Source organism: Melozone crissalis, unplaced genomic scaffold, assembly GCF_028551555.1.
Source record: "Melozone crissalis strain CALT ecotype California unplaced genomic scaffold, PUWL_Pcris_2 ptg000014l_1, whole genome shotgun sequence".
NCBI classification, from domain to species: Eukaryota; Metazoa; Chordata; class Aves; order Passeriformes; family Passerellidae; genus Melozone; species Melozone crissalis.
This window is the reverse complement of record NW_026535792.1, coordinates 17,012,175-17,036,544: the sequence shown is the minus strand read 5'-3', so window position 1 is coordinate 17,036,544 and position 24,370 is coordinate 17,012,175. Positions and strand designations below refer to the sequence as shown.

At 48.5% G+C, this 24,370-nt stretch overlaps 1 protein-coding gene across 2 annotated transcripts; it reads right to left on the bottom strand.

The window, feature by feature from the left end:
* Positions 1-590: 590 nt before the first annotated feature.
* On the bottom strand, positions 591-23,851 carry EDC3 (enhancer of mRNA decapping 3). Of its 2 annotated transcripts, none has more exons than XM_054272401.1 (7): positions 23,816-23,851; positions 19,819-19,997; positions 16,184-16,497; positions 10,787-11,122; positions 4,368-4,521; positions 2,726-2,943; positions 591-1,160 (listed from the first exon to the last, which is right to left on the bottom strand). In XM_054272401.1, the coding sequence occupies exons 2-7, from the start codon at positions 19,980-19,982 to the stop codon at positions 826-828; spliced, it is 1,521 nt and encodes a 506-aa protein (XP_054128376.1). In that variant the 5' UTR covers positions 19,983-19,997; positions 23,816-23,851; the 3' UTR covers positions 591-825. The 2 variants fall into 2 exon arrangements, with proteins under 2 accessions (XP_054128376.1, XP_054128377.1); XM_054272402.1 differs by having other exon boundaries at positions 19,819-20,000; positions 23,816-23,828.
* Positions 23,852-24,370: the final 519 nt, after the last annotated feature.

The window sequence follows — 24,370 nt, the reverse complement described above, 5'->3', positions numbered from 1 at the left end:
CAACCCCAAACCCCACGAGGATGCTGGAAAAGTTCTTTTCCATACCAGGCCTCCACCCCACAGAGCTGGGCTTCGGCCATGAAGCAAACAAAGAGAAGCCAACAGTACAGAAGCAGTAAGGCCGAGCTGAGGAAGGACATCAGTGCTCCCACAGCATGTGGGAGCCTCTGGCTCTCCAAAGCTCTCCAAACAGGGAAAAGCCCTCTCTGTGAGGGGCTGGACAGGCTGGGAAGGAGAGGGAGCTACAACTGCCTTCCAGGACACCAAACAGTGATGGGGCAGTCAGAACCAACATGGGAACCAAACGAGATTTTCCCTCGACACAAGGGATTTGTACACAATCAAGGGGCGCTGTTCCCACCAGGATGTCCTTGCTGGCAATAGTCAACCAGAAGGACCTGAAACACATCTCCAAGCTCCAAACCAGCCTTATTTGTACCATGTGCCAGCCAGGGCTGGGCAGCAGCAGGGGACAGCCACCATGGTCCTGCACACTCCTTCATCCCACAGCAGGAAACAATGAAAACAGCTTTGCAGGAACAATTCACTTCCTTCTCCTCCTCCTTTTTTTTTTTTTTTTTTGTTTGTTGGGGTTTTTTTTTCATTTCATTTTATGATTATTCCATTTTCTTCTTTTTAAACACACAGCATTTCTTCCAGAAGGCAAACCCCTCCAGAACTTCACATCCTTTTTTTTTTTTTTTTTTTGTGTCTGTTTTCTTTAAGGCGTCACCAGAGTCGACCAGCCGGGATCCAGCTCAGCACAGCTTGGCTTTCACAGAGCTCCTCCTCTCTCCCTTCACAGCCAGGGGGGCTGCATGAGCTCTAAGTGGAGTGCAGGGGGATGACAAATTTGCAGCCAAAGGGGGAGTGGTAGTTGATGCCCACCTCCTGGAAGACCTTCTGGGGAATGCCAATGTCACAGAGGTAGACGCGGCCGGCGCGCTCGCCCAGCGGCAGCGGCAGCCCCAGCGCCAGCGACCACTTGGCATCGATGCCCAGCTCCATCTCGCTGATGGGGGGGTCTATGCTCAGCACGGGGGCACGGTTCTGGTTGGCCCAGTCCACCACTGCTTTGTACCAAGGCTGGTCTCTCAGAAAGGCATTCTCGTGACAATCCAGGCAGTTGATCACTAAGTCAACCGGGGTGTCTGGGAGGTCTGCAAGAAACACGGACACGGCTGAGAATCGGCGGCACCGGCTGCAGGTTTGGGGTTTGGCTTCCACTCTTGCTGCACAGCCTGGCCTCACCTGCTGGTACTGCCATCCTTCCCCCACAGACCCATCCTGAACAGCTCTCCAGCGCTCTGGGGACACCCCCAGCCTGGCAGGTACAATACCCAATGACCAGCTCGTGAGCAGCCTCAGTGTCACTGACCCACAGGGCAGGCAGCCCAGGGGAGCAGTGGGGCTCTCTGCCCATCAGGAAGGATCTTTTTCTATTCCACAAGGTGAAAATAAGGCTGATTTTTGGAACACACCAGCTGTGCTGCAGTGCTGCCTGTCCCACTGAGCTCTGTCACACTCCCTTGCTCCATTTCCCTCAGCTCCTGCATTCTCCACATCTGCTGCATTCCCTCACTTGTGCTGCACCACTCCTGCTGCATTCCCTTCATCTGCTTTGCATCCCCCTCCCCTGATGGATCACAAAGTCCTTCGTGCAAAACCATGGAATGGTTTGGGTTGGAATAAACCTCAGAGTTCATCTCACCCCACCCCCTGCCATGGGCAGGGACCTTCCACTATCCCAGGGTGCTTCAAGCCCCATCCAGCCTGGCTTTGGACACTTCCAGGGATCCAGGAGCAGCCACAGCTGCTCTGAAAAATCTGTTCCAATCTTTTACAATATTTTCACACAGGCAAGTAGCTCTGTCAGCACAGCACAGCCTAACTCCCAGCTTTGTTTCTCCCCAGAAGCTCAAATGAAGCAGCTTGGAAAAGGACTGGTGAAGTGCCAGGCAGCAGCCAGCAGTCTCCCAGGAGCTGTTTGTTCTAGGGAATACCCAGATGGGAATCCTGACAGCAGAGCTGGCTCCTGCTTTGCAGCAGCAGCTGGACACTCATTCCCTCCCAGCTCCAACATGCTGAACAAGGCAGCCCCTCATGCTGCCAGCACAGCTCCATCCAGCAGCTCTTCCTCATCTCTTCCCACCGGAAACATCTGTGGCAGCACAAGCGCTGCTCTGTCGAGGCTCTGAGTGCTGCTGTCCCTGCAGCCTCTGGGCAGCCACCCAGGCCTGGCAGTGCCACTAGGTGGTGCCAGGGCAGCGGGCAGGAGCCAGCTCTGCTCCCTGGAGAAGCTAGCCCTGCTCCCCCTGAAGGAGCTGGCCCCAGAGAAGCCGGCCCTGCTCCCTCAGAAGGCAGTCCTAGAGAAGCCTGCCCTGCTCCCTCTCTGGAGAAACCAGCCCTAGAGAAGCCAGCCTTGCTCTCCCCCTGCAGGAGCCAGCCCTGGGGATGCTGGCTCTGCTTCCCCACGAGGAGCCAGCCCTGGAGAAGCCGGCCCTGCTCTCCCTAGAGAAGGAAGCCCTGGAGAAGCCAGCCTTGCTCTCCCCCTGGAGAAGCCAGCCCTGCTCCCCCACGAGAAGCCAGCCCTGAAAAAGCTGGCCCTGCTCTCCCTGGAGAATCCAGCCCTGGAGAAGCCAGGTTTGCTCTCCCTGGAGAATCCAGCCCTGCAGAAGCCAGGTTTGCTCTCCCAGGAGAAGCCAGCCCTGGAGTGCCCACTGACCTTTGACACTGGAGACCTGCTGTCCCTGTGTCTTGCTGAAGAGGTTGAGCTCGTTGGTGATGGACTCGAGCATCTTGACGAAGTTGGGGAGGAAGAGGATGACGTGGACGTCGTGGTTGGAGAGGTGCCGCCCGCAGCTGATGCCCTGCGCGCCCTTCACGTGGGGGCCGCAGAGCAGCGCCACCGTGGGCCGCTGGTGCACGTTCTTGGGGTTCAGTCTGAAACACAGGCAAGAAAAAGGGACTGTCAGCAAACCCCAGGGCCTCTTACCTCCTTCCTGCATGAGAAAAAAAAATATTTAAAAAAAAACCACCCAGCAAGATGCAAATTGCCAGGTGTTCTGCAAATCCAGAACAGCCCACATCCTTTTGTGGTGCTGACGCTGCTCTGCCTGCAGGTTCAGAGAAGCTCACACTTGTTTGGGTGGGAGGGACCCTAAAGGTCATCCTTGAGGGCAGGGACACCTTCCACTAGCCCAGGCTGCTCCAAGTTCTGTCCAACCTGGCTTTGGACACTCCCAGGGATGGGGCAGCCACAGCTGTGCCAGGAGCTCAGCACCCTCACACGGAAGAATTTATTCCACATATTGAACCTAAATTTCCCCTCTTAAAGTTCCTGATAAACCCTCTTTGGCTTTCTTATACACCCCTTCAGATACTTCGAGATTGTTCCAGCCTTCTCCTCCCCTTCCTGCGCCCACACAAGGTCCCAAGGATTGTAGAAGAAAGCTAAAAATTTAAGGTGAATTTCCCCATCAGAGGAGTCACATTAAAACAGAAAAATGATCTCTACTCTCTAAGCTTCATTAATTGCACAATAAAGTTAATTTGGCCTGGAAGGCATCAGGGCTTGCAGCAGGAATTTCAGCTGCCTGTGTGCCATCACTCAGTGCTCTCCATCAAGTGAGCAGGTGCTGGTAAAGAGCTCCTGAGTAAGTGAGCAGGTGCTAATAAAGAGTTCCTGAAAAAGTGAGTAGGTGCTGCTAAAGCACTCCTGAATAAGTGAGCAGATCCTGCTAAAGAGTTTCTGAAAAAGTGAGCAGATCCTGCTAAAGCACTCCTGAATAAGTGATCAGGTGATAATAAAGAGCTCCTGAATAAGTGAGCAGGTCCTGCTAAAGCACTCCTGAATAAGCACATGGAGACTGAAGGGTTACTTTTCTTTTTGAGAGCAAATAATCTGGAGCAGCTATCAACAGCACAGAAACACAGGTGCAGTTCCTGCCCACAGCAACAGCCACGGAAGCAGAGCTCTTCAGGAGTCAGCAAAAGGCACTGAGTGCACTCCAAAGCTGCTGCAAAGGGCAGGATGTGCTCAGGTGAGCTGCAGATGCCTGAAAAGCTGAGCTAGCCTCACAAAAATCCACGCAGCGCTGTTTTCACGGGCTGCCTTCTGCTTTTATTGACACTGTGAAATTGCAGTGTGCCACATCAGCAAAGGGAAGGTTCCTTTCTGTGCAGAAAGGAGCTCCTCACACATTCTGCACGGCTCCATCCACCTCAGGCAGCACCTGTGCAAAGCTCAGCTCCCCAGACGACTCCCAGCGAGGGGGAAGGAAAACCTCAGCTGAGCTTTGTGTGTGATTTAAGAGCTGAGAGGGCCCTGCCAGCCCCTTCCCTCCCCCCAGAGGCCCCAGCTGTACCTGTTGGGCCCCCCCAGGAGGCTCAGGGCCATCTGGCTGGCACACACCCCTGTCATCTCCAGCCTCCTCTCCAGGGTCAGCCCGTGCTTCTCGGCCACCGCCAGCAGCTTCTTGTGCAGCTCGTAGGACACGCTGGGCACCACCAGCCCCGAGTCTGGGGGCCACAAACAGGGGAGGGAGGGACAAATGGGGACAGTCAGACACTCAAAATAGTGAAAAGGTTCATCCTTAACTGTTAACTGTTCACCCACGTTCCTTCCCAAGCCACCAAATTAATCCAAATTATTCTCAGTGAAGCAGAAACAGCTAAACATAAGTGCTGGCTTAAAATAACACTTCCACAAAAGTTCTGTGGGAAATTTTAGTAACACGAGGGCTGAGAAGGCCTCTGGGACTCACAGATGGAATATTAAGGCTTTTCTTCATGATGAGCTAAAACCCACCATAAAGTGCTCCTGAGCACTGTGAAAGTCAGAAGAGCAGCTGTGAAGTGCCAAAAAAAGCCTGGATGTTTTATGCTTCCTGACACTGGTCCCCAAAATCCCAAGATCCCAGCAAAACAACCATCCCACATTTGGTAGGTGTTCCCATGCCAGAAGGGTGCTCCAGACCCATCACAGCACACAGAGCCAGCAGGGAAATGCTCAAGGGATAAACTGTGCAGAAAAACACCTCCAGGTGTTCAGGGGAGCCTGGGCTAGCGAGCTGGGAAATGCTCCAGCATTTGGATCAAGAGAAAAGAAACAAGAGAGGTTTTGTGAAGTGCTGAGAACTGTCCAGCCTGGCCTTGGAGACTTCCAGGGGCAGTCACAGCTCCTCTGGACAACCTGTGCCATCTCCTCATGGGATGTTCACAGAGCAGCTCTCAGCTGCTCCTCCTCCCAGGAATGCCAGCTGAGTGCAGCTCCCACTGTGAGACAGGCACAGGAGCTGCACCATGGAGCAAAAAGGCTGAGGACTGAATCAGTGCCTGCTAGAGGAAACATGAGGTCAAAAAGTGTGAGCTGAGCCCCACCATCAGCATCTCTCCTCTCAGCTTTCCCAGGGTCACCCTCAGGCTCCCCCTGGCCCCTCTGCTCTGGGGGTGACAGTGGCCCCCTGGGTGCTCCTGGTAGCCCAGCAGGGCTGGGGCTGCCTGTGCTGCTGGGAGGAGCTGTGGGAATGTGACAGAGCTGCTGGAAACACCCTGAGGGGCACAGGGACCCTGCTGAGCCCTCCTGGAGCTCATCCCTGGCCTCAGCAGCCAGGCCTCGCACACAGAGAGGGCTCCACGTGTGCCAGCACTGCCCCAGAGGTCACCTGGCTGCCAGGCCAGGCCAGCAGGCTGTTATCAGCCATGCCTGAGTGCTGATAAGAGCCTGAGCCCTGCAGGAACAGCCCCAGGGCTGTGCCAGCAGCCACGACCTGCCCTGTGCCCGTAGCGGTCATGGTCACCCACTTGTCCTGTGCCACTCACCTGCCCCGTGGGTCACTCACCTGCCCTGTGCCCACAGTGGTCACCACCTGTCCCATGGGTCACCCACCTGCCCCATGCCCACAGAGGGGGGAGCTTTTAGGTATTTTTAGGTCACCCTAGGGCTTTTAGGTCACCCACCTGCCCCATGTGCACAGAGGTCACCCACTTGCCCTGCGCCATGCCCTGTCCTGTGCCCACAGCAGTCACCACCTGCCCCATGCCACATCCTGCCCCATGCTCACAGCAGTCATGGTCACCCACCTGTCCAGTGCCTGCAGCAATCACCACTTGCCCTGTGGCTCACCCATTTGCCCTGTGCCCACAGCGGTCACCACCTGTCCCGTGGGTCACCCACCTGCCCCATGCCACACAAGCCCTGCTCTGCCACGCTGCCAGTCACATCTCTGCCCCTCCTGCTGGTTTCCAAGCTCCAGGGATGGTTTGCAATGAGTGACCCGAGGTTGGGGTCTCTCCCAGCATCACTGCTGACCCCAAAAATGGGAGAATCCCAAACTCTGTTTTGAAGCACCCACGAATCCCCTGCTGAAATGCTGTACCAAGCCCCTGAAGCAGAAGGACAAAGCAGACAATGTCCACTCTGTGTGCACCCAACTCAGCACGGATCTTGTGTCCCCTGCACATCCTCCCCTCAGCCAGCAGCTTCAGGAAACTGCCTTCACCACGGGCTGGCTGCCAGCAGGGGTTAATGTGAGGCACTGCTGGAGTGGCATTTAGCACGCCAGCCTGTCCTAATTGCTGCCTCTCAGGAGCAGCTGAGACGCCAGGAGAACTTCCAGGAGAACTTCCCCTCTGTGCCCTCACGCAAGGTCCAACCAGTCAGACTGGCTCATCAAAAGCAGGCCCAGGGAGTTAAATAAACTCTGGCAGAGTAAACCCACTAACAATAACATCACTGCCACAAAACTGAAGCCCTGCCAACTTTAATTATGTTTGGGTTGGACAGGGCATCTTTATTGTTTGCTAATGAAGGCAATAAAATAAATTAGCCCAGGCCTTTTAATATTAAATAAATGTATTTTACAGCTGCCTGGGAAAAAAAAAAACAAAACCAAAACCAAACAACCCACAAGGCAGATATAGACTGAATGGTTTTGCAGAGTGACACTGGGTGGATAAAAACATCCCAAGGCAGCAGAAGAGGGAGTGAACTTTCCAGAAGTTAAAGAATTAGGAGTTTTTCCCCAAACAAGCCCTGTAATGCTGCTGGGATGCCCAAATGCTTCCCAAGCTTGCAGTGGCAGGGAAAAAGGAGAGGGTTGGATCCCACCTTTTCCCTCAGCCATTTCAGCAGCTCTCTAGTTCCAGTTCTCTGCTAAAATAAATCCAGGCACTGGCTCAGGCAGAATTGGACTCAGCACCTCCTTCAAGCTGTCCTGACATCATCAGCTCTTCCCTTTGGCAATGAATAATCCCAGGTCCCAGTTCCAGCTCCAGAGCCTCACAGTGTGACAGTCTGGAGCTCCTGTCCACACCAGGCACAGGAGACATTCCCTGCTGCCTTCTGCTGGTGGTAAAGCTGGAAGCACCTGCCTGCACGCTCAGCCAAACACATTTACTGCCCCTCAAACAACACAACCTTAAGGGCTGCTTCTGTTAATCACCATTGTTTTTAATTACAGCAAATCCCACCAGAGTTCTGGCTGACCTTCCAGTGTGAGCTCTCCCAGCATTAGTGCACAATTCCCTCCAGCTGAGAAAAAAAATAAAACTGCCAGAGGGACAAAGGGACTCTGCCCCAGGCCCACTGTTTGTTCCTGAAGCAAAATTGAGGAGAGCGAAAGTTTTCTCTCTGCTCAAAGCAGCCCAGAACACTTCACACATTCAATATTCACATCCAGCCATGGAGGAGCTAAAAGAGGAGAAAAATCAGTCAAGGACAGGGCAAGGAAAAGCCTTTCCAAAGGAAAAGCCACACTGTGGGCATCACCCTCAGGGCACAGCCAGCCTCTGATCCTGGCACAAAGCTCTGCCTGCTCCTGCACCTCCTCACTGTGAAGGAAAGCCTGTTTGAAGAACAGACCCTCCTGCACACTCCTCTGAGCCCCAGCACTCCTGCACAATGCTGGCTCTGCTCAAGGACCTGCTCCCAAAACACAGAGATGCTCAAACACAGGAGTTTGAGTGCCAACAGCAGAAACACAGACAGGCCTGAGCCAACCCACATTTAAATTCTCTGGAAGCAGAAAAAGGCAGCTCACACCTTAGGCAAGGATCAGCCTTTCCAGGGAGGCAGTGTTTGCTAAACAGTTGCATTTCCCAGTAAATAAAGAGACAGATCAACAGCAGCCAGCCCAAACCAGTGAAGACTGATAATGTTCAGGAGTGTGGAGTCCCAGGGATGGATTTAGCTCAGCCACAATCACCTGCTAAATTCTATTAGCTCCAACTTTTCACTTTTGCTTGGAACAGATTCCCACCTTCTTCCTTCCCTGCTCACTTCTAAAACCCAGAGTTGTTTTACAAGTGTTTTACTTGACACTTTTAGACGTGTTTTACTTGCCTAGCTCCACAAAACCTGCCCTCAGAAAAGCATCCCAGTGGACTGAAGTGTTTATCCCACACACACCAAGTTCTTTCAGTCAGCAATAAAACCCCAGGCTGGAAGTCCTGCAGGTGAATCTGTTGGGGAACTCAAAAGGCTGACTCCAAACTGACATCAGCAGTTTGGTTTTTTTGGTTTTATCATCCTCCATGGCATCAAAAAGCAGGCAGGGATCCACAGAACAGGGATCCCACAGTGCCAAGAGCTGGATATGAACTCCCTGCCAATCTCCAGCATCAGTTTTTGTGCTGTTGCAGCAGACAGAGAATCACTGTCTCAGTCAGAATCACTGTCTCTATTAACACAATCATCTCTCAGACTGGCCCAGGGTGAAAAAAAAGAAAAAAACCAAAAACAAAACAAGAGAAAGAAGTGCTTTGTCACAACTAGGAAGTGCTTTTTGCAAGGAGAGCTTCCCTTAGGAAACCAGAAAAACTCTGCAGGGAGAACCCTGCCACAGACACATCCAAAAGCAAAAAGGCTTTTGGAGCTCTTGGCATTGATTTAATCACACCAGCTGCTCTTTGAGGCACTGAGAGGCAGCTCAGCATCCCCCTTCCAGCTGCTGAACAAAGGGATTGGGAGTGCAGCAAACAGGATTGGGTTTCCATCCCTGAATTTACTCACTGCTGCTCAGTGCATGGTGCTTTTCCTCCCAGGAATTCTGCTGCTGGAATCCCCTATCAGCCATCCTGCTCAGATTGGCTGCCAACAGTGGCTTAGCTTTTGTTTCAGACTAGACATCCACAGAGGCCCTGTCCCCTCTCAAACAAGCCAGCTGGAAGATGGATTGACAAGTATGAAATTTGAAAAAATCCCACAAGATAGACAGGAAATCACACAGAAAATGAAGAGGTGCTTGCTCACACAGCACAGTGCGGTTTCTTCCACAGAGAGATGCTGAAAGCTTGGGGAGATTTAAAAAGCAAGAGGTTAAATTAAGCAGGGGAAAAAAGCCATTGACCCTGAACTCTCACTGCTGCCTCAGGAAGCCTTAAAATCATGAAAAATCAAAGACAAAGCAGTGGGGGAAAGCCTCACTGCATGTTTGTTTCAATTTTCCTGGAGGATCCCTGCAAACACAACACTGAGCTGCTACAACCCACTGTGTTCTCCTCTCACCCCAGAGCAGAATGGGACACTAGGAAGAGGAATGACAGAAATGGAGAACTAGGACATTGTTACACACCAGAACCATCAAAAAAAGAGTCTTTTCAAAAGTGAAAAGCAGCAAATCATTACAAATCCATCAGCTTCCTCCCCTGAAGCGTTTCACACCCCAGATGGAATTTCCAGGCTGAGGAAGAATGACAGCCCAAGGAGCTGCGCACACTTCTGCTCAGGCTACCAGAATATCAGTTGGTTTGAGTCCCTGCAAGAAGAGCTGACATCTGATTTCATTCTGATGTGGGAAAGAAACACTCCTGAAATCCCAAATTTCCTTCACTCCCACATTTTACTTAAAATCAAAGGCAAGATATCCCAAGGAGACTAAAGTTACCTGAAATTTGGACTAAATGTTCCATAAATCCTTTTTACATGAACTATATTTAAACCCACATAGAAATGCAGAACTACAACCCAAAGAGTGCCAGAAGCAGAGGAAATCTCCTGAAACCATGAAATTACAAACCCTGAGCCCATCCCTCTGCCTCTCTCAGAGTCCATGTGGGTTCCCCAGGCCCCTGAAATCAAAGCAAGGATTCAAACACCTCTTATTCAGTTCCTAACCACCAGCTTTGCTCCCTGCTGGAGCAACACTTACTTTGCTGCCTGTCACAGGCATCTTTTATGAAAAATCCTTTCCTTAGGATTTTTCCTCTTGAGAAGCTGAGAAGTTTCAAGAACAAAACGTAAACAATGATTATCTGCTGCTGTGGAATGCAACAGGTGCATCTGTGATTGGTCTCATGTGCTTGTTTCTAATTAATGGCCAATCACAGTGAGCTGGCTTGGACAGAAAGAATGATAACAAAGGCTTGTGGCTCAGACTTCCTTTTTCTATTCTTAGCTTATTTCTGGTGAAATCCTTTCTTCTATTCTTTTAGTATAGTTTTAATATAATATATATTAAAACTGCACAATGTTGGCTCTGCTGAAGGACCTGCTCCTAGAACACAGAGATGTTCATACACATAAAATAACAAATCAATAAAAATCAGAAATCATAAAATCAGAAATCAAGCCTGCTGAAACATGGAGTCAGATCCTCATCTCTTCCCTGTGAACACAGTCACAGCTGCCCTCTCTGAGTATTTCTCTCAGAAGCACTGCAAAGAAAGGCTGTGTGTGAACACACAAACCCAACTCTGCTTGCACCACATCAAGCTGACTCCTTAGCAAAACTCCACCTGTGTGTGGCCCCAAAAGCAGCACTTTGGGTCCGTATCAGGCACATACCCGTGCAGAACTCCTTGTGGGGGTTCTGGGGCACCACAATCCTCCTGTAGACGATGGGCTCTGACTCCAGGATGTTCTCGTCGTGCCGGTAGCGGGCGGGTTTCTCGCTGGGGGTCCCTCGCGAGCGGGTGCCGCTCCTCCTCTCGTAGGTCTCGATCTCCTCAAACACAGCTGCCTTGTCAAAAAGGGCCAGGTTGCCCTCAAAATCGAAATCAGTGTCTGGGATTTCATCAATGTCATCCCCAAAGCATTCGTCGTCCTTGCTCTTCATCTGCCCGTTCTTCAGGCCGCTCTTCTTTGGGGTCACCTGGTTGGGGTGGCGGCTGCTGGATGACCCTAAGGCAAAAGAAAAGCAAGGTGGGAGTGGGTCCTGAAAGGGAAAAAGGCATTTTGGGGCACAGGGGAGCTCCTGCTCACAGTCCCCTCACTCAAGGGGTGCTCACCATGGAGCTCAGCCCTGGAGCTGGCATTACTCAGGCTCAGCTAAGGCAGCAGGAAATAGAACATCAAATAGGAAACAGAACACCAATAGAAAATAGAGCATCGGCAAAGAGACTTTTAGGGACTTCCCTTCAGCAGCCAGGTTAGAATAACAGCCTTGCCCACAGTTTCTCCAGGTTTTATTTAATCCCAGTGGTCAGGTAAATCAGCTAGGAGTTTTCCCATGTTCAGGCAGGTGTGTGACCCATGCCCTTCGCTGGAATTCTCCAAAATTTCAGAAACTACTGTAAAGTGTTTCCTTCCCTATTAGTGATCTTTAACGGAGAACTTCAAACCCTGAATAGAAAGGATCTCTTTTTGCTCAACCTTGATGTAATCAATTTCTGTGATATAACACACAGTCCATTGCCTCATTCCTGTTTCACTCTCCTCTTTACCCATTACCTTGTGTTTTGGAATACACTTCTTTCCAACCACAAGTCATTGGGAAAGCCCAAATTCTCTGGAGTGAGACTGATGAAAGTCATCAGTTCTTCATCTGATGCAAATATACAATTATGAGCTCAACATATCCTTTACTTGCTCATTTCTTCCTTTGTCCTCCAGGTCCAGACAATATTATTCTGTTTGTCCTTGGCAGTGTCACATTTGCAATTACTAAAAAATATTTCAGGCCAATTCCTGCAGTTCCAGGAGTCACCTACAGTGTCCAACAGATGGAGTAAGTCATCAAGCCAGAGCTCTTGCTCTACTAAACCATTTCCTGTTGTTTAAGATAATCCCATTAGTGAGGGATTTATACAAATGACTCGGAGAGAATCAATTTGATACCACAGAAACAAAGAATTCTGAGCCATCCAAGGAGATTTCCAAACATCCCAAAAGATTTGCAGGCACAAACTCCAGCAGCACAAGTCCAGTTTGAGCATGTCTAAGTCCAGTCATGCTGAAATGGGATTTGCTGAGGATGTGGACCTGGTTTATTTCCACTCAGAGATGCACTGCCTCAGCAAGGATTTATTTCAGATAGTGTGGGGCTTGGTTTTTCTCAAGAACTGGTTAATAACTAACCTGAAAGCTTTCCCAGTCACCACAGCAAGATCCTAAATCTGCCAGGCCTTGCAGAATAACCACTCCCCATTAAGGGAAAAAAACCAAACAACCTTCTCAAATGATAATGCACTTCTGTCTGGGAAGGACAGACAGCAGAATTCCAGCACTGTGGTGACAAAACAGGATTTAGGAGAGAGGAAAGGAGAATTGCAGTAAGCACACTGCAACCACTCATTTATGTGCATGGTTTTGAAAGTTTTTGGTACCAAACTCCACTCTGTCCCAGATAAAGAGCTCCCAAACCAAAGGTGACACAAAGCTGGACAGGATTTGGTGTGGAACTGAAGTTCCACTGCTGGAATGACAGCCACAGCTGCTGCTCTGAAGGAGGAAGATGAGGAATGCAAACACAACAGGCCCGAGCTCTCCCAACACTCAGGAACTGCAGTTCAAGCAGGAGCCAAGGGACTCTCAGGGTTCAGGGGGACAAGCTGGAGCCTGCACTGCCACAAAGGCAAAGCCAGCCTGTTCCTTGTGTCAGGGCAAGAGTTTGGCCAGCTCAGGCTGCTCCTGTCACACTCCACACTCCCCCCAGCTGCCCCAAAACTCAGAGGGGGACAGGAGCAGCTGATGTGAGCATGGAATGCTGATGGAATAAAGCTGCAAAGCTCCCTGCAGCCACAAAGAAAGGGAGCCAGGAGCCCACCTCATCAAAAGGTGGTGGGCAGCTCCCTGAGCCATCCTGAGCTCTGCCCTGGCTGCCCCACAGCCCCCTAACAAGGCACACAGGACGTGCCACAGGCCTGCAAGGAGCTGGGAGCGAAGTTAGGAGCTGTTCCTCTTCAGGTGTTGCTTTCTAGGCAGCAAAAAATGACAGCTGGTTCTGCTCAGGGAAAAGAACAGAGGCAAAAAAAGGGCAAGGGGGGAAAGGAAAGCCAGGCTCAACAAGGCAGATCTCCTGTTCCAGCTGCCTCTGGATCACAGCTCCCAGTGCTCTGCCCTGCATGAGGAGAGCTCCACTCCAAGCTGGCACACACAAAAGCACCTCCCTCACAAGATAAACAACCCTTCCCAGGCTTTTTTTTGTTTCTGAGGAATAACAACCCTTTCATGTACAGCACACAAGCAAACAAAGTCTGCAGCAAGCTGGCTGCCTTCCTGAGAGATCCCTGTGGGAGGCTTTGCTGCCAGCCCTGGCACCACGAGCCCGGTGCCAGCACGGCAGCAGAGCCATTGTTGGGAAACCTGAGCTGGGGTTTGGTGTTTATTGATTCCTGTCACACCAGGGCTCCAAAGGGCAATTGTGGCCCTCACTTGGCACGCTAGAGGCCAACAGGAGGGCAACTTTCAGCTGCAGGACACAAGTTCTGGATGACATCTCAGCCTATTCTTCCCTACAAAGCCAGGCTCAATTCCATTCTCCTCCCAAAACTCACATCACTCACCCTACTCTCCAAATGCACATTTTACAGGGTAAAATATCCCTTCTGTACCTCCTGTGCTCCAAAATGAACCAAAGGCAACACCTAGGACCTCACTCAACCTGCCTCAAAGTCTGTTGTGCTCATGTAAACCCAACATGAGTTGTTTGTGGGGTGAAGCTGACAACTCTTAACTCTGCTCACCCCAAATCTACCAGACATCCTGGAAGGGGTAAAAATATTCCAGTTGGTGCTGGAGGGAGAAATCCTCCAAAGGGCAATTGTGGCCCTCACTTGGCACACTAGAGGCCAACAAGAGGGCAACTTTCAGCTGTAGGACCCAAGCTCTGGATGACATCTCAGCCCATTCTTCCCTACAAAGCCAGGCCCAATTCCATCCCCCTCCCCAAACTCACATCACTCACCCTGCTGTCCAAATGCACATTTTACAGGGTAAAACATCCCTTATTCCTCCTTTGGAATCCCTTATACCTCCTTTGGAATCCCCCCTAAATTTCAAAATGAACCCAAGCCAACACCTAGGACCTGACTCAACCTGCCTCAAAGTCTCTAGAAGTCACCTGTTGTACATGAGTTGTTTGTGGGTTCAAGCTCTGCTCACCCCAAATCTACCAGACATCCTGGAAGGTGTAAAAATATCCCAGTTGGTGGTGAGGGAGAAAGACTTCCAGAGGTCTAGGAATTTCTCCCCAAAACCACAGCCTTACACCTGTTTCACTGGTCTGGCCCACCTTGGTTTGTTTATTTTGCAAGAAAATGAAATAATGGAATTACTCTGGATGCATAACAATTAAGTCATGGAAATATGCTGGATGTACACTGAAATTAGAAGAATTGGATTATGAGGATCTGGAAAGGAAGACAGCTCAGGAGGGTTTGAGGAAAAAAAATCAACAAAGCCAGTTTTGGCCCAATTTTGAAGATTTTATCAAGAGAAATAAAAATAAGGGATGTGTGGCTTTGGGATGCTCTGATTTTACATCACCCTCATTAATTTATATTTTAACAACACAGCCAAAACCCATTTGTAATTATGTATGGAGTGATGCTGTAATAGGTTATGGGTATAGAAGCCTTAAATAGAAAAGCTTGGGGAGATTTAAAAAAGCACGAGGTTAAATTAAGCAGAAAAAAAAAAGCCATTAATCCTGAACTCTCACTGCTGCCTCAGGAAGTCTTAAAATCATGAAAGACAAAACAGTGGGGGAAGTCTCACTGCATGAGTCTTTCACTTTTGCTGGAGGATCCCTGCAAACACAACACTGAGCTGCTACAACCCACTGTGTTTTCCTCCCACTCGAGGATCACACTGCAGTTTGTAGCAGCTCCTTTTAGTAGAGGAGAAGGCTGGAGGCTGGGAATCTTCCAACAGGAAAGATAGCAAACTGAGGAAATCCTTGGAACTGGCATTAGACATTTTCTACACAGACAGAATCACTGAGGTGGAAGAGACCTTTAAGATAATTGAGTCCAAGCCATGCCCTAACACCACTTCAACTGGATCACAGCACTGAATGCCACATCCAGGGATGGTGACTCCACCACCTCCCCAGGCAGACAAATCCAATACTTCATCCCTCTTTCTTTTCTTTTTAAAAAACCTTTTCCTTACATCCAACCTAAATTTAAGACTGTGTCCTCTCATTCTGTCAAGAACAAGAGACCAACCCTGTCCTGGACTGCCAAGCAAGATGTATTCTATTGGCCATCTGGATGGCAGTTGTCTTCTGTTAAATGGGCAGTTTTCCTTATCTCTTCCACACCCATTCCTCCCTCAGGATGGGACATCTGCTGATAACAGCTATTGAATGTCACTGCATGACTGATAAGAACTATAACATCCCACTGGGAGATGTGAGCCCAGAGGGAGGAGCCAAGCATTGCTATCCAGATATAATCTGGAGATTCTGGAGCACCAGCACAGCTTCTCCTCTGGATTTTCCCAGAGGAACAGCAGCTGCCTCTCCTTCCATGGGATCTTCAGAGGAAGAGACTGCACCTTCCTACAGGATCCCTGCTCCAACAGAACCAGCCCTGGCACTGCAGGAGGGCTGAGCCACAATTCCAATGGGACTGCTGCCAACACCCTGACCCACAGGGTGTCAGGCTGGGTTCTGACTCTGTCAGTGTTGGTTTAGTTTACTGCATTGTTCATTTTATCCTTTCATTTTCTTCCCTATTAAAGAACTGTTATTGCTGCTCCCATATATTTTGCCTGAGAGCCCCTCAATTTAAAATTTATACCAATTTGGAGGGAAGGGGTTTACATTTTCCATTTCAGGGGAGGCTCCTGCCTTCCTTAGCAGACTCCTGTTTTTCAAACCAAGACAACCCTCACCTGACTACACCTTTCAGATGGGGTCAGAAATATTTCAAACTAACCCACAGGTGGGCCAGGGGAAGTTGCCAGCAAAGCCTGGTGGCAAAGGGAAGATGCTGGCCAGGAGAGCCCCACACTCACAGGAGTTGTGTCTCCTCCTGAAGCCTTTGGACTGGCTCAGCGTTTCCATGTGCCGATCCATGTAGCTCTTGGAGCACTGCTGCTGTGGGGAGATGACAATGTCCTGGCTCTTCATGTCTGTCCTCCTGGGGATGTTCTGGGGGGCACTGCTGGACATGGGCTTCTTCAGCACCTTGCCAGTGCCATTCTGGCTGGGCCCCACCTGGCAGCCCACCCCTGGCATGGCTGTGTCCATGTGCTGCGAGTCCCCACATTGCCTGCTGTCCCCTGGTCCTGGGATCTCCAGGATCTTCAGCTCAGTGATGTCACCTGCCCTAAAAACAGCAGCAGAAAAGCAGGAATTTAGCACACGCCCTGGCAGGAAAAAAATCTCCTGAGGAAAAACATCCTTTTCCAATGGGATTGTTCTGATGTCATCATCAATGGAAACAAGAGAATAAAAGGATTTTAATGCTCAAACAGACAGATATCAAAATGTTCAACTGAAATGGCAAATCTTCAAAATAACCACTTCAGTATGCCTGCCCTGCACCTGGATTTTGTTTGAAAGGCTCTGCAGCTGAAACAGGAATCAGTCAAGCAAAAAAATGGAAGCAAGTGGCCCAGAGCTTTGCAGAAATCTGCATTAATTTAACAGTTCCCAGCTAATTAATTGCTCTCAGCCTTGAGGCTACTATTACTTTTAATCCATTTCTGCAGAATGCTACCCTCAGATCAGAGCAGTTCATGCTCAGACAAGGAGGATACTTCCCATTTCCAAAGAAAAAAAAGCTAAAGACAACTAATCTAGCACTGGGCAGAAGCCAAAATTAAACAAAGGAGTGATTATAAAGCCCTCCATTTGCACTGACTACAAGAAATAAGTCAGCAATGAGGCTCTTCCAGCTTTAACTCAGCATTTATCCAAGTGGGATGTGAAAGCAGGGTGACTCCACACATCTCCTGCTGCCTTCCCCCAGTGCCTCTCTGCAAAATCCAAGGGGAAAAAAATAAATTCAGAGTATTGACTTTGAGGAGTCAGTGTTATTCAATAAGGAGTGACTCAGAGCCTTAAGCACAACACTGCAGGGAACAGGAAAATGGGCACTGAGCAGTGACTCCTATTTATATTTTTAAGCACAGTGTTAGCAGGAACTGGTGGGAAAACTGCTGAGGGAAAAGCTTTGAAAAAGCATCTCAGACCCCCCTGCTACAACAGAATAGAATAGAAATAAAAATAATAAAAATACAAACATATAAAATATACATTAAAAATTAGATTAAAAATTCATATATATTTATATATAATAAAAATATATATTTATATGTTCTAGATTTAGATATATATAATTTAAAATTATATATATTATATATTGATAATTTTAAGTTATATTATATAGAATATAGAAATAAAATTATAAATAAAATTATATGTAAAATAGTATAAAAATATAGTAAAATATAGTATAAAACATATTACATTATAAATTTATAAATGTATTTATATATAATAAAAACACGATATTATAGTAAAATATATTATAAAAAACATATTATAGTAAAACTTAGAAAGAGTAATTTTAAATTATGAGCTTTAAAACATCTAGAACATAGCTGAACAAAAAATTAATAAACCAAAACCCACTTCTGGTGTTTTACAGCTGTAGAGGCTTTGGTTCAGTTTGAGATGTCACCAATTTGGGATGTCCCAGCTAATGCCCTAAGGAGTGTGCTGGGTTCAGGGCTGGCCAATCCCCAGTGCTGTTCTCACTCCCTGCTGGAAGACAGCACTAGGAGGAAGCTAAAGCAGCCTCAAAACTTTCCAAGGTATAAAGAAAAGGGTTAATTTTTTGTGCTGGTGAATGCTTGCATCTCTTTCCTAAATGTCTCTCATGCAAAACTATGACAATTAAGAAGTAGTTCAAATTCTAATTGTAACAGCATAAATCATAACATTTATATTGTCTCACTCTTCTCATAAAACTTAAAAGTTTTAAAACAGCTCTCAGTTACCCTATCTCTAAATCAAAATAAAAATTATAATCCAACAGCCAGGCTGTCTTAGGTTGGAAATGGGGGTGTGTATTCTATTTCTATCTGTGGTGCTGTTTTCTTCTGTTAATGAGCCATTAATTATTAATTATCTCCTGTTCATGGCCAGTGAGTGTCCCTGCATGGCTGATCCAATTCCACCATCCCATGGGGAGATGCTCTACCCAGGGGAGGAGCCAAGCATTCCTACCTGGATCCAATCTGAGCTTTGGGACACCCCAGCAGCCTTTGCCCCCTGCATTCCCAGAGGAGCAGTGGGAAATGTGCACCACAGGGACCCTCTTATGGCTAAACAGGCACCCAGCTCCATCACCATGTCTTAGTTTGGAAACGGGGCTGTGTACTCTGTTTGCCATCTGTTACAGGTGGGGCAGTTCTCCTCTGTTCATTGGGCAGTTTTCTTTATCTCTTCCACAGCCAACCCTCCCTCCAAGAGATCTCTTCTGTTAATTAATTCTGTTAATCTCTTCTGATGCTCTGCCCAGGGGAGGAGCCAAGCATTCCTGCCTGGATCCAATCTGAGGTTTGGGACACCCCAGCAGCCTTTGCCCCCTGCATTCCCAGAGGAGCAGCCTTCTGCTGCCCTGCATTGCCAGAGGGAGCCCAGGCCCATCTCCAGCAGCCCTGGAGCTGCAGAGGAAAACTCCCCCCTTGTGCAGGATCCCTGCTGCAGCAGAGCCACAGCTGGCACTGCAGGAGGGCTGAGCCCCCACGGGATGGGGCTGGGACACCGCCCTGACACACAGGGGGTGTCAGCTCCTGCTCTCACTCTGGCAGTTTGTTTCAGAACCCAGGACATTGCTCTGGCTGCCCTGGGTGATTCCAGACCCTGGCAGGGAGCTCAGAGACCTTGGCACAGAGTCAAAGACACACATGCCTTTGATTTTAGCCCATGGAAACAATGACCAACTTTGTGTGAAGATTTACAAGCCACAAGAGTTTGAGTAGAATGATAACGAATTTATCACCAGGTGAAAATGTAGAATATTGGGGTTTTACAAAGAGGGTCATAAAAGCAAGATGGAGGAATCTGGGCGTGTCCTTTTCCTTTTCTTGTTGTCCTTAATCTTCTGCTGTCATGGTGGCTCTTTTGGATTGGTTTAGGATAGAGACAGACTGTCTAACACAGGTGATAGGTATTGGAAAATTATTGTAAATAAAGTACAGGCAGTTCTTAGTATAAAAAGATAACACCGCCCTGAGGGCAGTCAGTGTGCTACAACCCAACCTGTTGGACAGATCTCAGCAGGTCAGACAGACCATGTATTGGATAAGAGCAAATAAATAACCTTGAGATGGAGAGCCAAGGAATTCTGTCGTCTTCTTCAGTCACAGAGCTGGGAAAAAGATTTTCTAACACCTCAGGGTCATCTCGATACCAGAGACCTTGTCAGGTTTGTATCACTGCATTTTTATTTTTTTTCTTCCCTAATAAAGAACTGTTATTCCTACCCCCATATCTTTGCCTGAGAGCACTTTAATTTCAAAATGGTAGCAATTCAGAGGGAGAGGGTTTACATTTCCCATTCCAGGGGAGGCTCCTGCCTTCCTTAGCAGAGTTTTCACACCAAGACCGTGGCACAGGGGGCAAGGCAGGCACTCACCTGAAGGTGACCTCTGGCACGAGGCATTTGACGCCGTTGTGGAAGGGCCGTGTGAGGGAGATGGTCTGGCTGACCTGATCCACAGCAGACACCCTGCCCTGGTACACCCCCAGGCTCTCCCCACAGTTAATGGACACGATGCTGCCCAGCCAGTCCGTGGCCATGGCTGTGGCACAGAGCTGCTGCAACGAGATGCACAAAGCCACAACCTGAGTCAGATCCACAGCCCCAGAGCCCTCCCAGCTCTGCTCCTCCTCCCTCCTTGGTGGGGAGAAAATGACAGCCCAACCATCCCAGGCAGAGTCTAAATCCCTGGATAATAAAAATAATTTACAATGAAATATAAACATATCTCTTGGGGCTTTGCCTTTCCCACTGTATGGCAGATCTTTGCTTGATCGGCTGAATTCAAGATCCAAAAGAAATATTCAGTGTTTTGTCCTGCCTGTGGATATTCTCCTCTTGCCTTTTTCCAAGCTAGAAATGAAACTCCAGATAATTTTAGTAAGGAGGTGATATAAGATAGATAACCACAAAAGCCCCTGAAAATCTGCTCTATAGAAAGTTGTCCACAAAAGCCCCTGAAGGCCTTCAAATAAAGATCCGCAGATCTTTGTTTAACCAGCTGAATTCAAGATCCAAAAGGAGTATTTAATGTTTTGTCCTGCCTGTGGATATTCTCCTGTTGCCTTTTTCCAAGCTAGAAATGAAACTCAAGATAATTTTAGTAAGGTGGTGATATAAGAAAGATGTTCACAAAAGTCCCTGAAGGCCTTCAAATAAAGATCCACAGATCTTTGAGTGAATTTAAAATCCAAAAGAAAGAATCAGTTTTGTCCTGCCCGTGGATATTCTCCTGTTGTCTCTTCCCCAGCCTGGAAATGAAATTTGAGATAATTTTAGTAAGGAGACGATATAAGATGTTCACAAAAGTCCCTGAAGGCCTTCAAAAAAGGATCTGCAGATCTTTGTCTGACCAGCTGAACTCAAGGCTGATGCTTCCAAAAGAAATATTCAGTGTTTTGTCCTGCCTGTGGATATTCTCCTCTTGCCTTTTTCCAAGCTAGAAATGAAACTCCAGATAATTTTAGTAAGGAGGTGATATAAGATGTTCACAAAAGCCCCTGAAGGCCTTCAAATAAAGATCTGCAGATCTTTGTTTAACCAGCTGAATTCAAGATTCAAAAGGAGTATTTAATGTTTTGTCCTGCCTGTGGATATTCTCCTGTTGTCTCTTCCCCATCCTGGAAATGAAACTCAAGATATTTCTTATATCCCCTCCTTACAAAAATTATATTCACAAAAGTCCCTGAAGGCCTTCAAATAAAGATCTGCAGATCTTTGTCTGACCAGCTGAACTCAAGGCTGATGCTTCCAAAATATTCAGTGTTCTGTCCTGTCTGTAGATATTCTCCTGTTGTCTCTTTCCCAGCCTGGAAATGAAATTTGAGATAATTTTAGTAAGGAGTGATATAAGATGTTCACAAAAGTCCCTGAAGGCCTTCAAATAAAGATCTGCAGATCTCTGACTGGCTGAATTCAAAATCCAAAAGAAAATTTAGTGTTTCATCCTGCCTGTGGATATTCTCTTTCCAAGCTGGAAATGAAACTCAAGATAATTTTAGTAAGAAGGTGATATAAGAAATATGTTCACAGAAGTCCCTGAAGGTCTACAAATAAAGATCTGCTCTTATATCACCTCCTAACTAAAATTATTTCAAGTTTCATTTCCAGGCTGGGAAAAGGCAACACTCCCTGTGATTTCAGACTGGGAATTTCTCTTCATTTCCCCCATTTCATTTCCAGGCTGGGAGAAAGGCAACACTCCCTGTGATTTCAAACTGGGAATTCTCTTCACTTCCCTGGTTTTGGCAGATGGACATTGGCCAGAACAGCTCCTGTGAATGTTCAGGATTGATCTCTGCATGTGCAAATGAAAGCCAAAATCTTTCAGGGAACTGAGATACAGAGCAGGAGGGGAACCCCAACCAACAGAGAAACACAAAAGGGGAGGAAAATCCCCAAAAACTGGAATGCAGGACAAAAGCAGCAAAGGCAGCCTCACATCACTGCCACAATTAGATAAAAGAATTAAAAAATGGTTGCTCTCCTTCCCAGCACTCGAGTTCTGTCAGAAGCAGGGAGGAAAAACTCCAATTTGTTTAGACAGATGTTTCCAACACTGCTGGAAGCAGCTAAAAAGCTCCTTTGATCCCAGATTTCCCAGTGACAGGCTCACAAGCATCATGGAGAACAAGAGACATGACAAGCTGCTAAATGTATAGATTTGCCTTTCATGCTGCAATCAAAGAGGGAGAATGTTTGATATTTACTGTGAGCAGCACAAAGAAACACGGGAGACAGCCCAGGGAGATCAATTTCCATGTAAAAATCACATTGCTGGAAGTGGCAGCTGCATGGAAAAAGATGCAAGGAAAAAAAAACCAAACTGGATGAGGGAAAAAAAAATAAAAATCTCACTTCCCCCAAGTTTCACAGGCTGAAAACTAAATTAAATTTGGTCATAAAGCCATAAATTCCTCAGGAGCAGGCTCCTCTCCTTCCTGTGGCTGTGTGTTGATATGAAGCCATGATGAGAATGTCTGCATTCCAAGGAGATGGCTGATAAAAAGCACCCTCAAAACAGAGATAACACATCCCTGGGTAAGCTAAAGCTTCATTTCCATTTCCTGTTTCGTTTTTAATCTCCCTTAGGAAATATGGGAAGGAGCTCAGCACACATCATCACCTCACAGGGATCCTTTGGAAAAACAAGAGGCTGCTTTTAGCAAAAAACACCCAATAATAAATCTGTGATTGAGTGCAAATATAAATTAAACTATTCTGGGGTTGGATTTGGGGGGTGGCTGTGTGCCTGTAGGAAAATAGAAGGGGCCCCATAGGTAAACACAGGGATCCCAAATATTGTAAATATTGTAAATAAATATTGTAAATAAATATTGTAAATATTGTAAACAAGTGGACCAAGCACAGGTAAATTCAACCAGACCCACAGGTAAATATAGGGGCCCCCTCAAGGTAAAAAGGGGAACCCCCAAGGTGAAAAGGGGGATCCCCCCATGGATAAACACAGGGAACACTCCATGGATAAATACAGGGAACCCCTAAAGATAAACACAGGGATATCCCATGGATAAACACAAGGACCCCCTAAAAATAAATACAGGGATATCCCAGGGATAAACACAGCAACCCTCATGGATAAACAAAGGGAACCCCCAAAAATAAATACAGGGATATCCAGGGATAAGGACAGAGAACCCCCCAAAATAAACACAGGGATATCCCAGGGATAAACACAGGGAACCCCCAAAAATAAACACAGACTCCGCCCATGGATAAACACAGGGACCCTCATGGACAAACAGGGAACCCCCCATGGATAAACACAGGGAACCCCCAAAATAAATACAGGGAATCCCTCATGGATAAACACAGACCCATCCCATGGATAAATACGAGGACACGAGGAACCCCCCCATAGATAAACATAGGGAACCCCCAAAAATAAACACAGGGATACCCCATGGATAAACACAGGGACACTCCCCCCAAAAAAGTAAACCCAGGGCCCCCCAAAACACAATACCCCCCCCCATAAGCAAACACAGCCCCCCACACAGATAAACACAGGGCCCCCATAGGTAAACACAGGGAGCCTCATACATAAACATGGTCCCCCCATAGGCAAACATGCCCCCCCCATAAGCAAACACAGCAACCCCCGGGCAAGCACGGGACTCAAACACAGTTTAACCCCTTGTTAACCACAGCCGCCCCTCAGGCCTCTGGCCCCGTGCCTCCCCCGGCCCCACCTCCCCACCACGGCCCGCTCAGGCCGGGCAGGGCCTGGCGCCGCCGCCGCGCCTCACGGCAGTCCCGCAGAGCCCCAGCCCGCCGGGAAGGCAGCACGGCAGCGCAGCCCGCTCGCTCCGATCGGCCAGGCCGTGCCCGCCGTGCCCCCGGTGCCCCTCACCCGCCGCCGCCGCCGCCGCTGCTCCCGCCTCACCGCGGCCCCTCCGCCTCACAGACGCTCGGCGTGACGCCACTTCCGGCCACGCCCCCCGCGCGGCGCTCCGGCCGCCGGCGGGGCCATAGAGACGGGCTGGGAGTCGCGCTGTGCGCATGCGCAGTGCTCGTGTCAGGAGCACTCCTGCAGCTGGCACACCTGTGTCACACACCTGTGTCACACACCTGTGTCACACACCTCTGTCACACACCTCTGTCGCACCAGTGTCACATACCTGTCACATCTGTCCCTCCGTCCCTGCATCCCCTCCGTCATCTCCATCACACTATCCCTTCCACCTCTCCATCACATCATCCCTCTCCATCACCTCCATCCCTTCCATCACCTCCATCATCTTCATCACACTATCCCTTCCATCATCTCCATCCCTTCCATCACCTCCATCATCTTCATCACACCATCCCTTCCATCATCTCCATCCCTCTGTCATCTCCACCCTTCTATTATCTCTATTCCATCATCTCCATCTCACCATCCCTTCCACCTCTCCATCACACCATC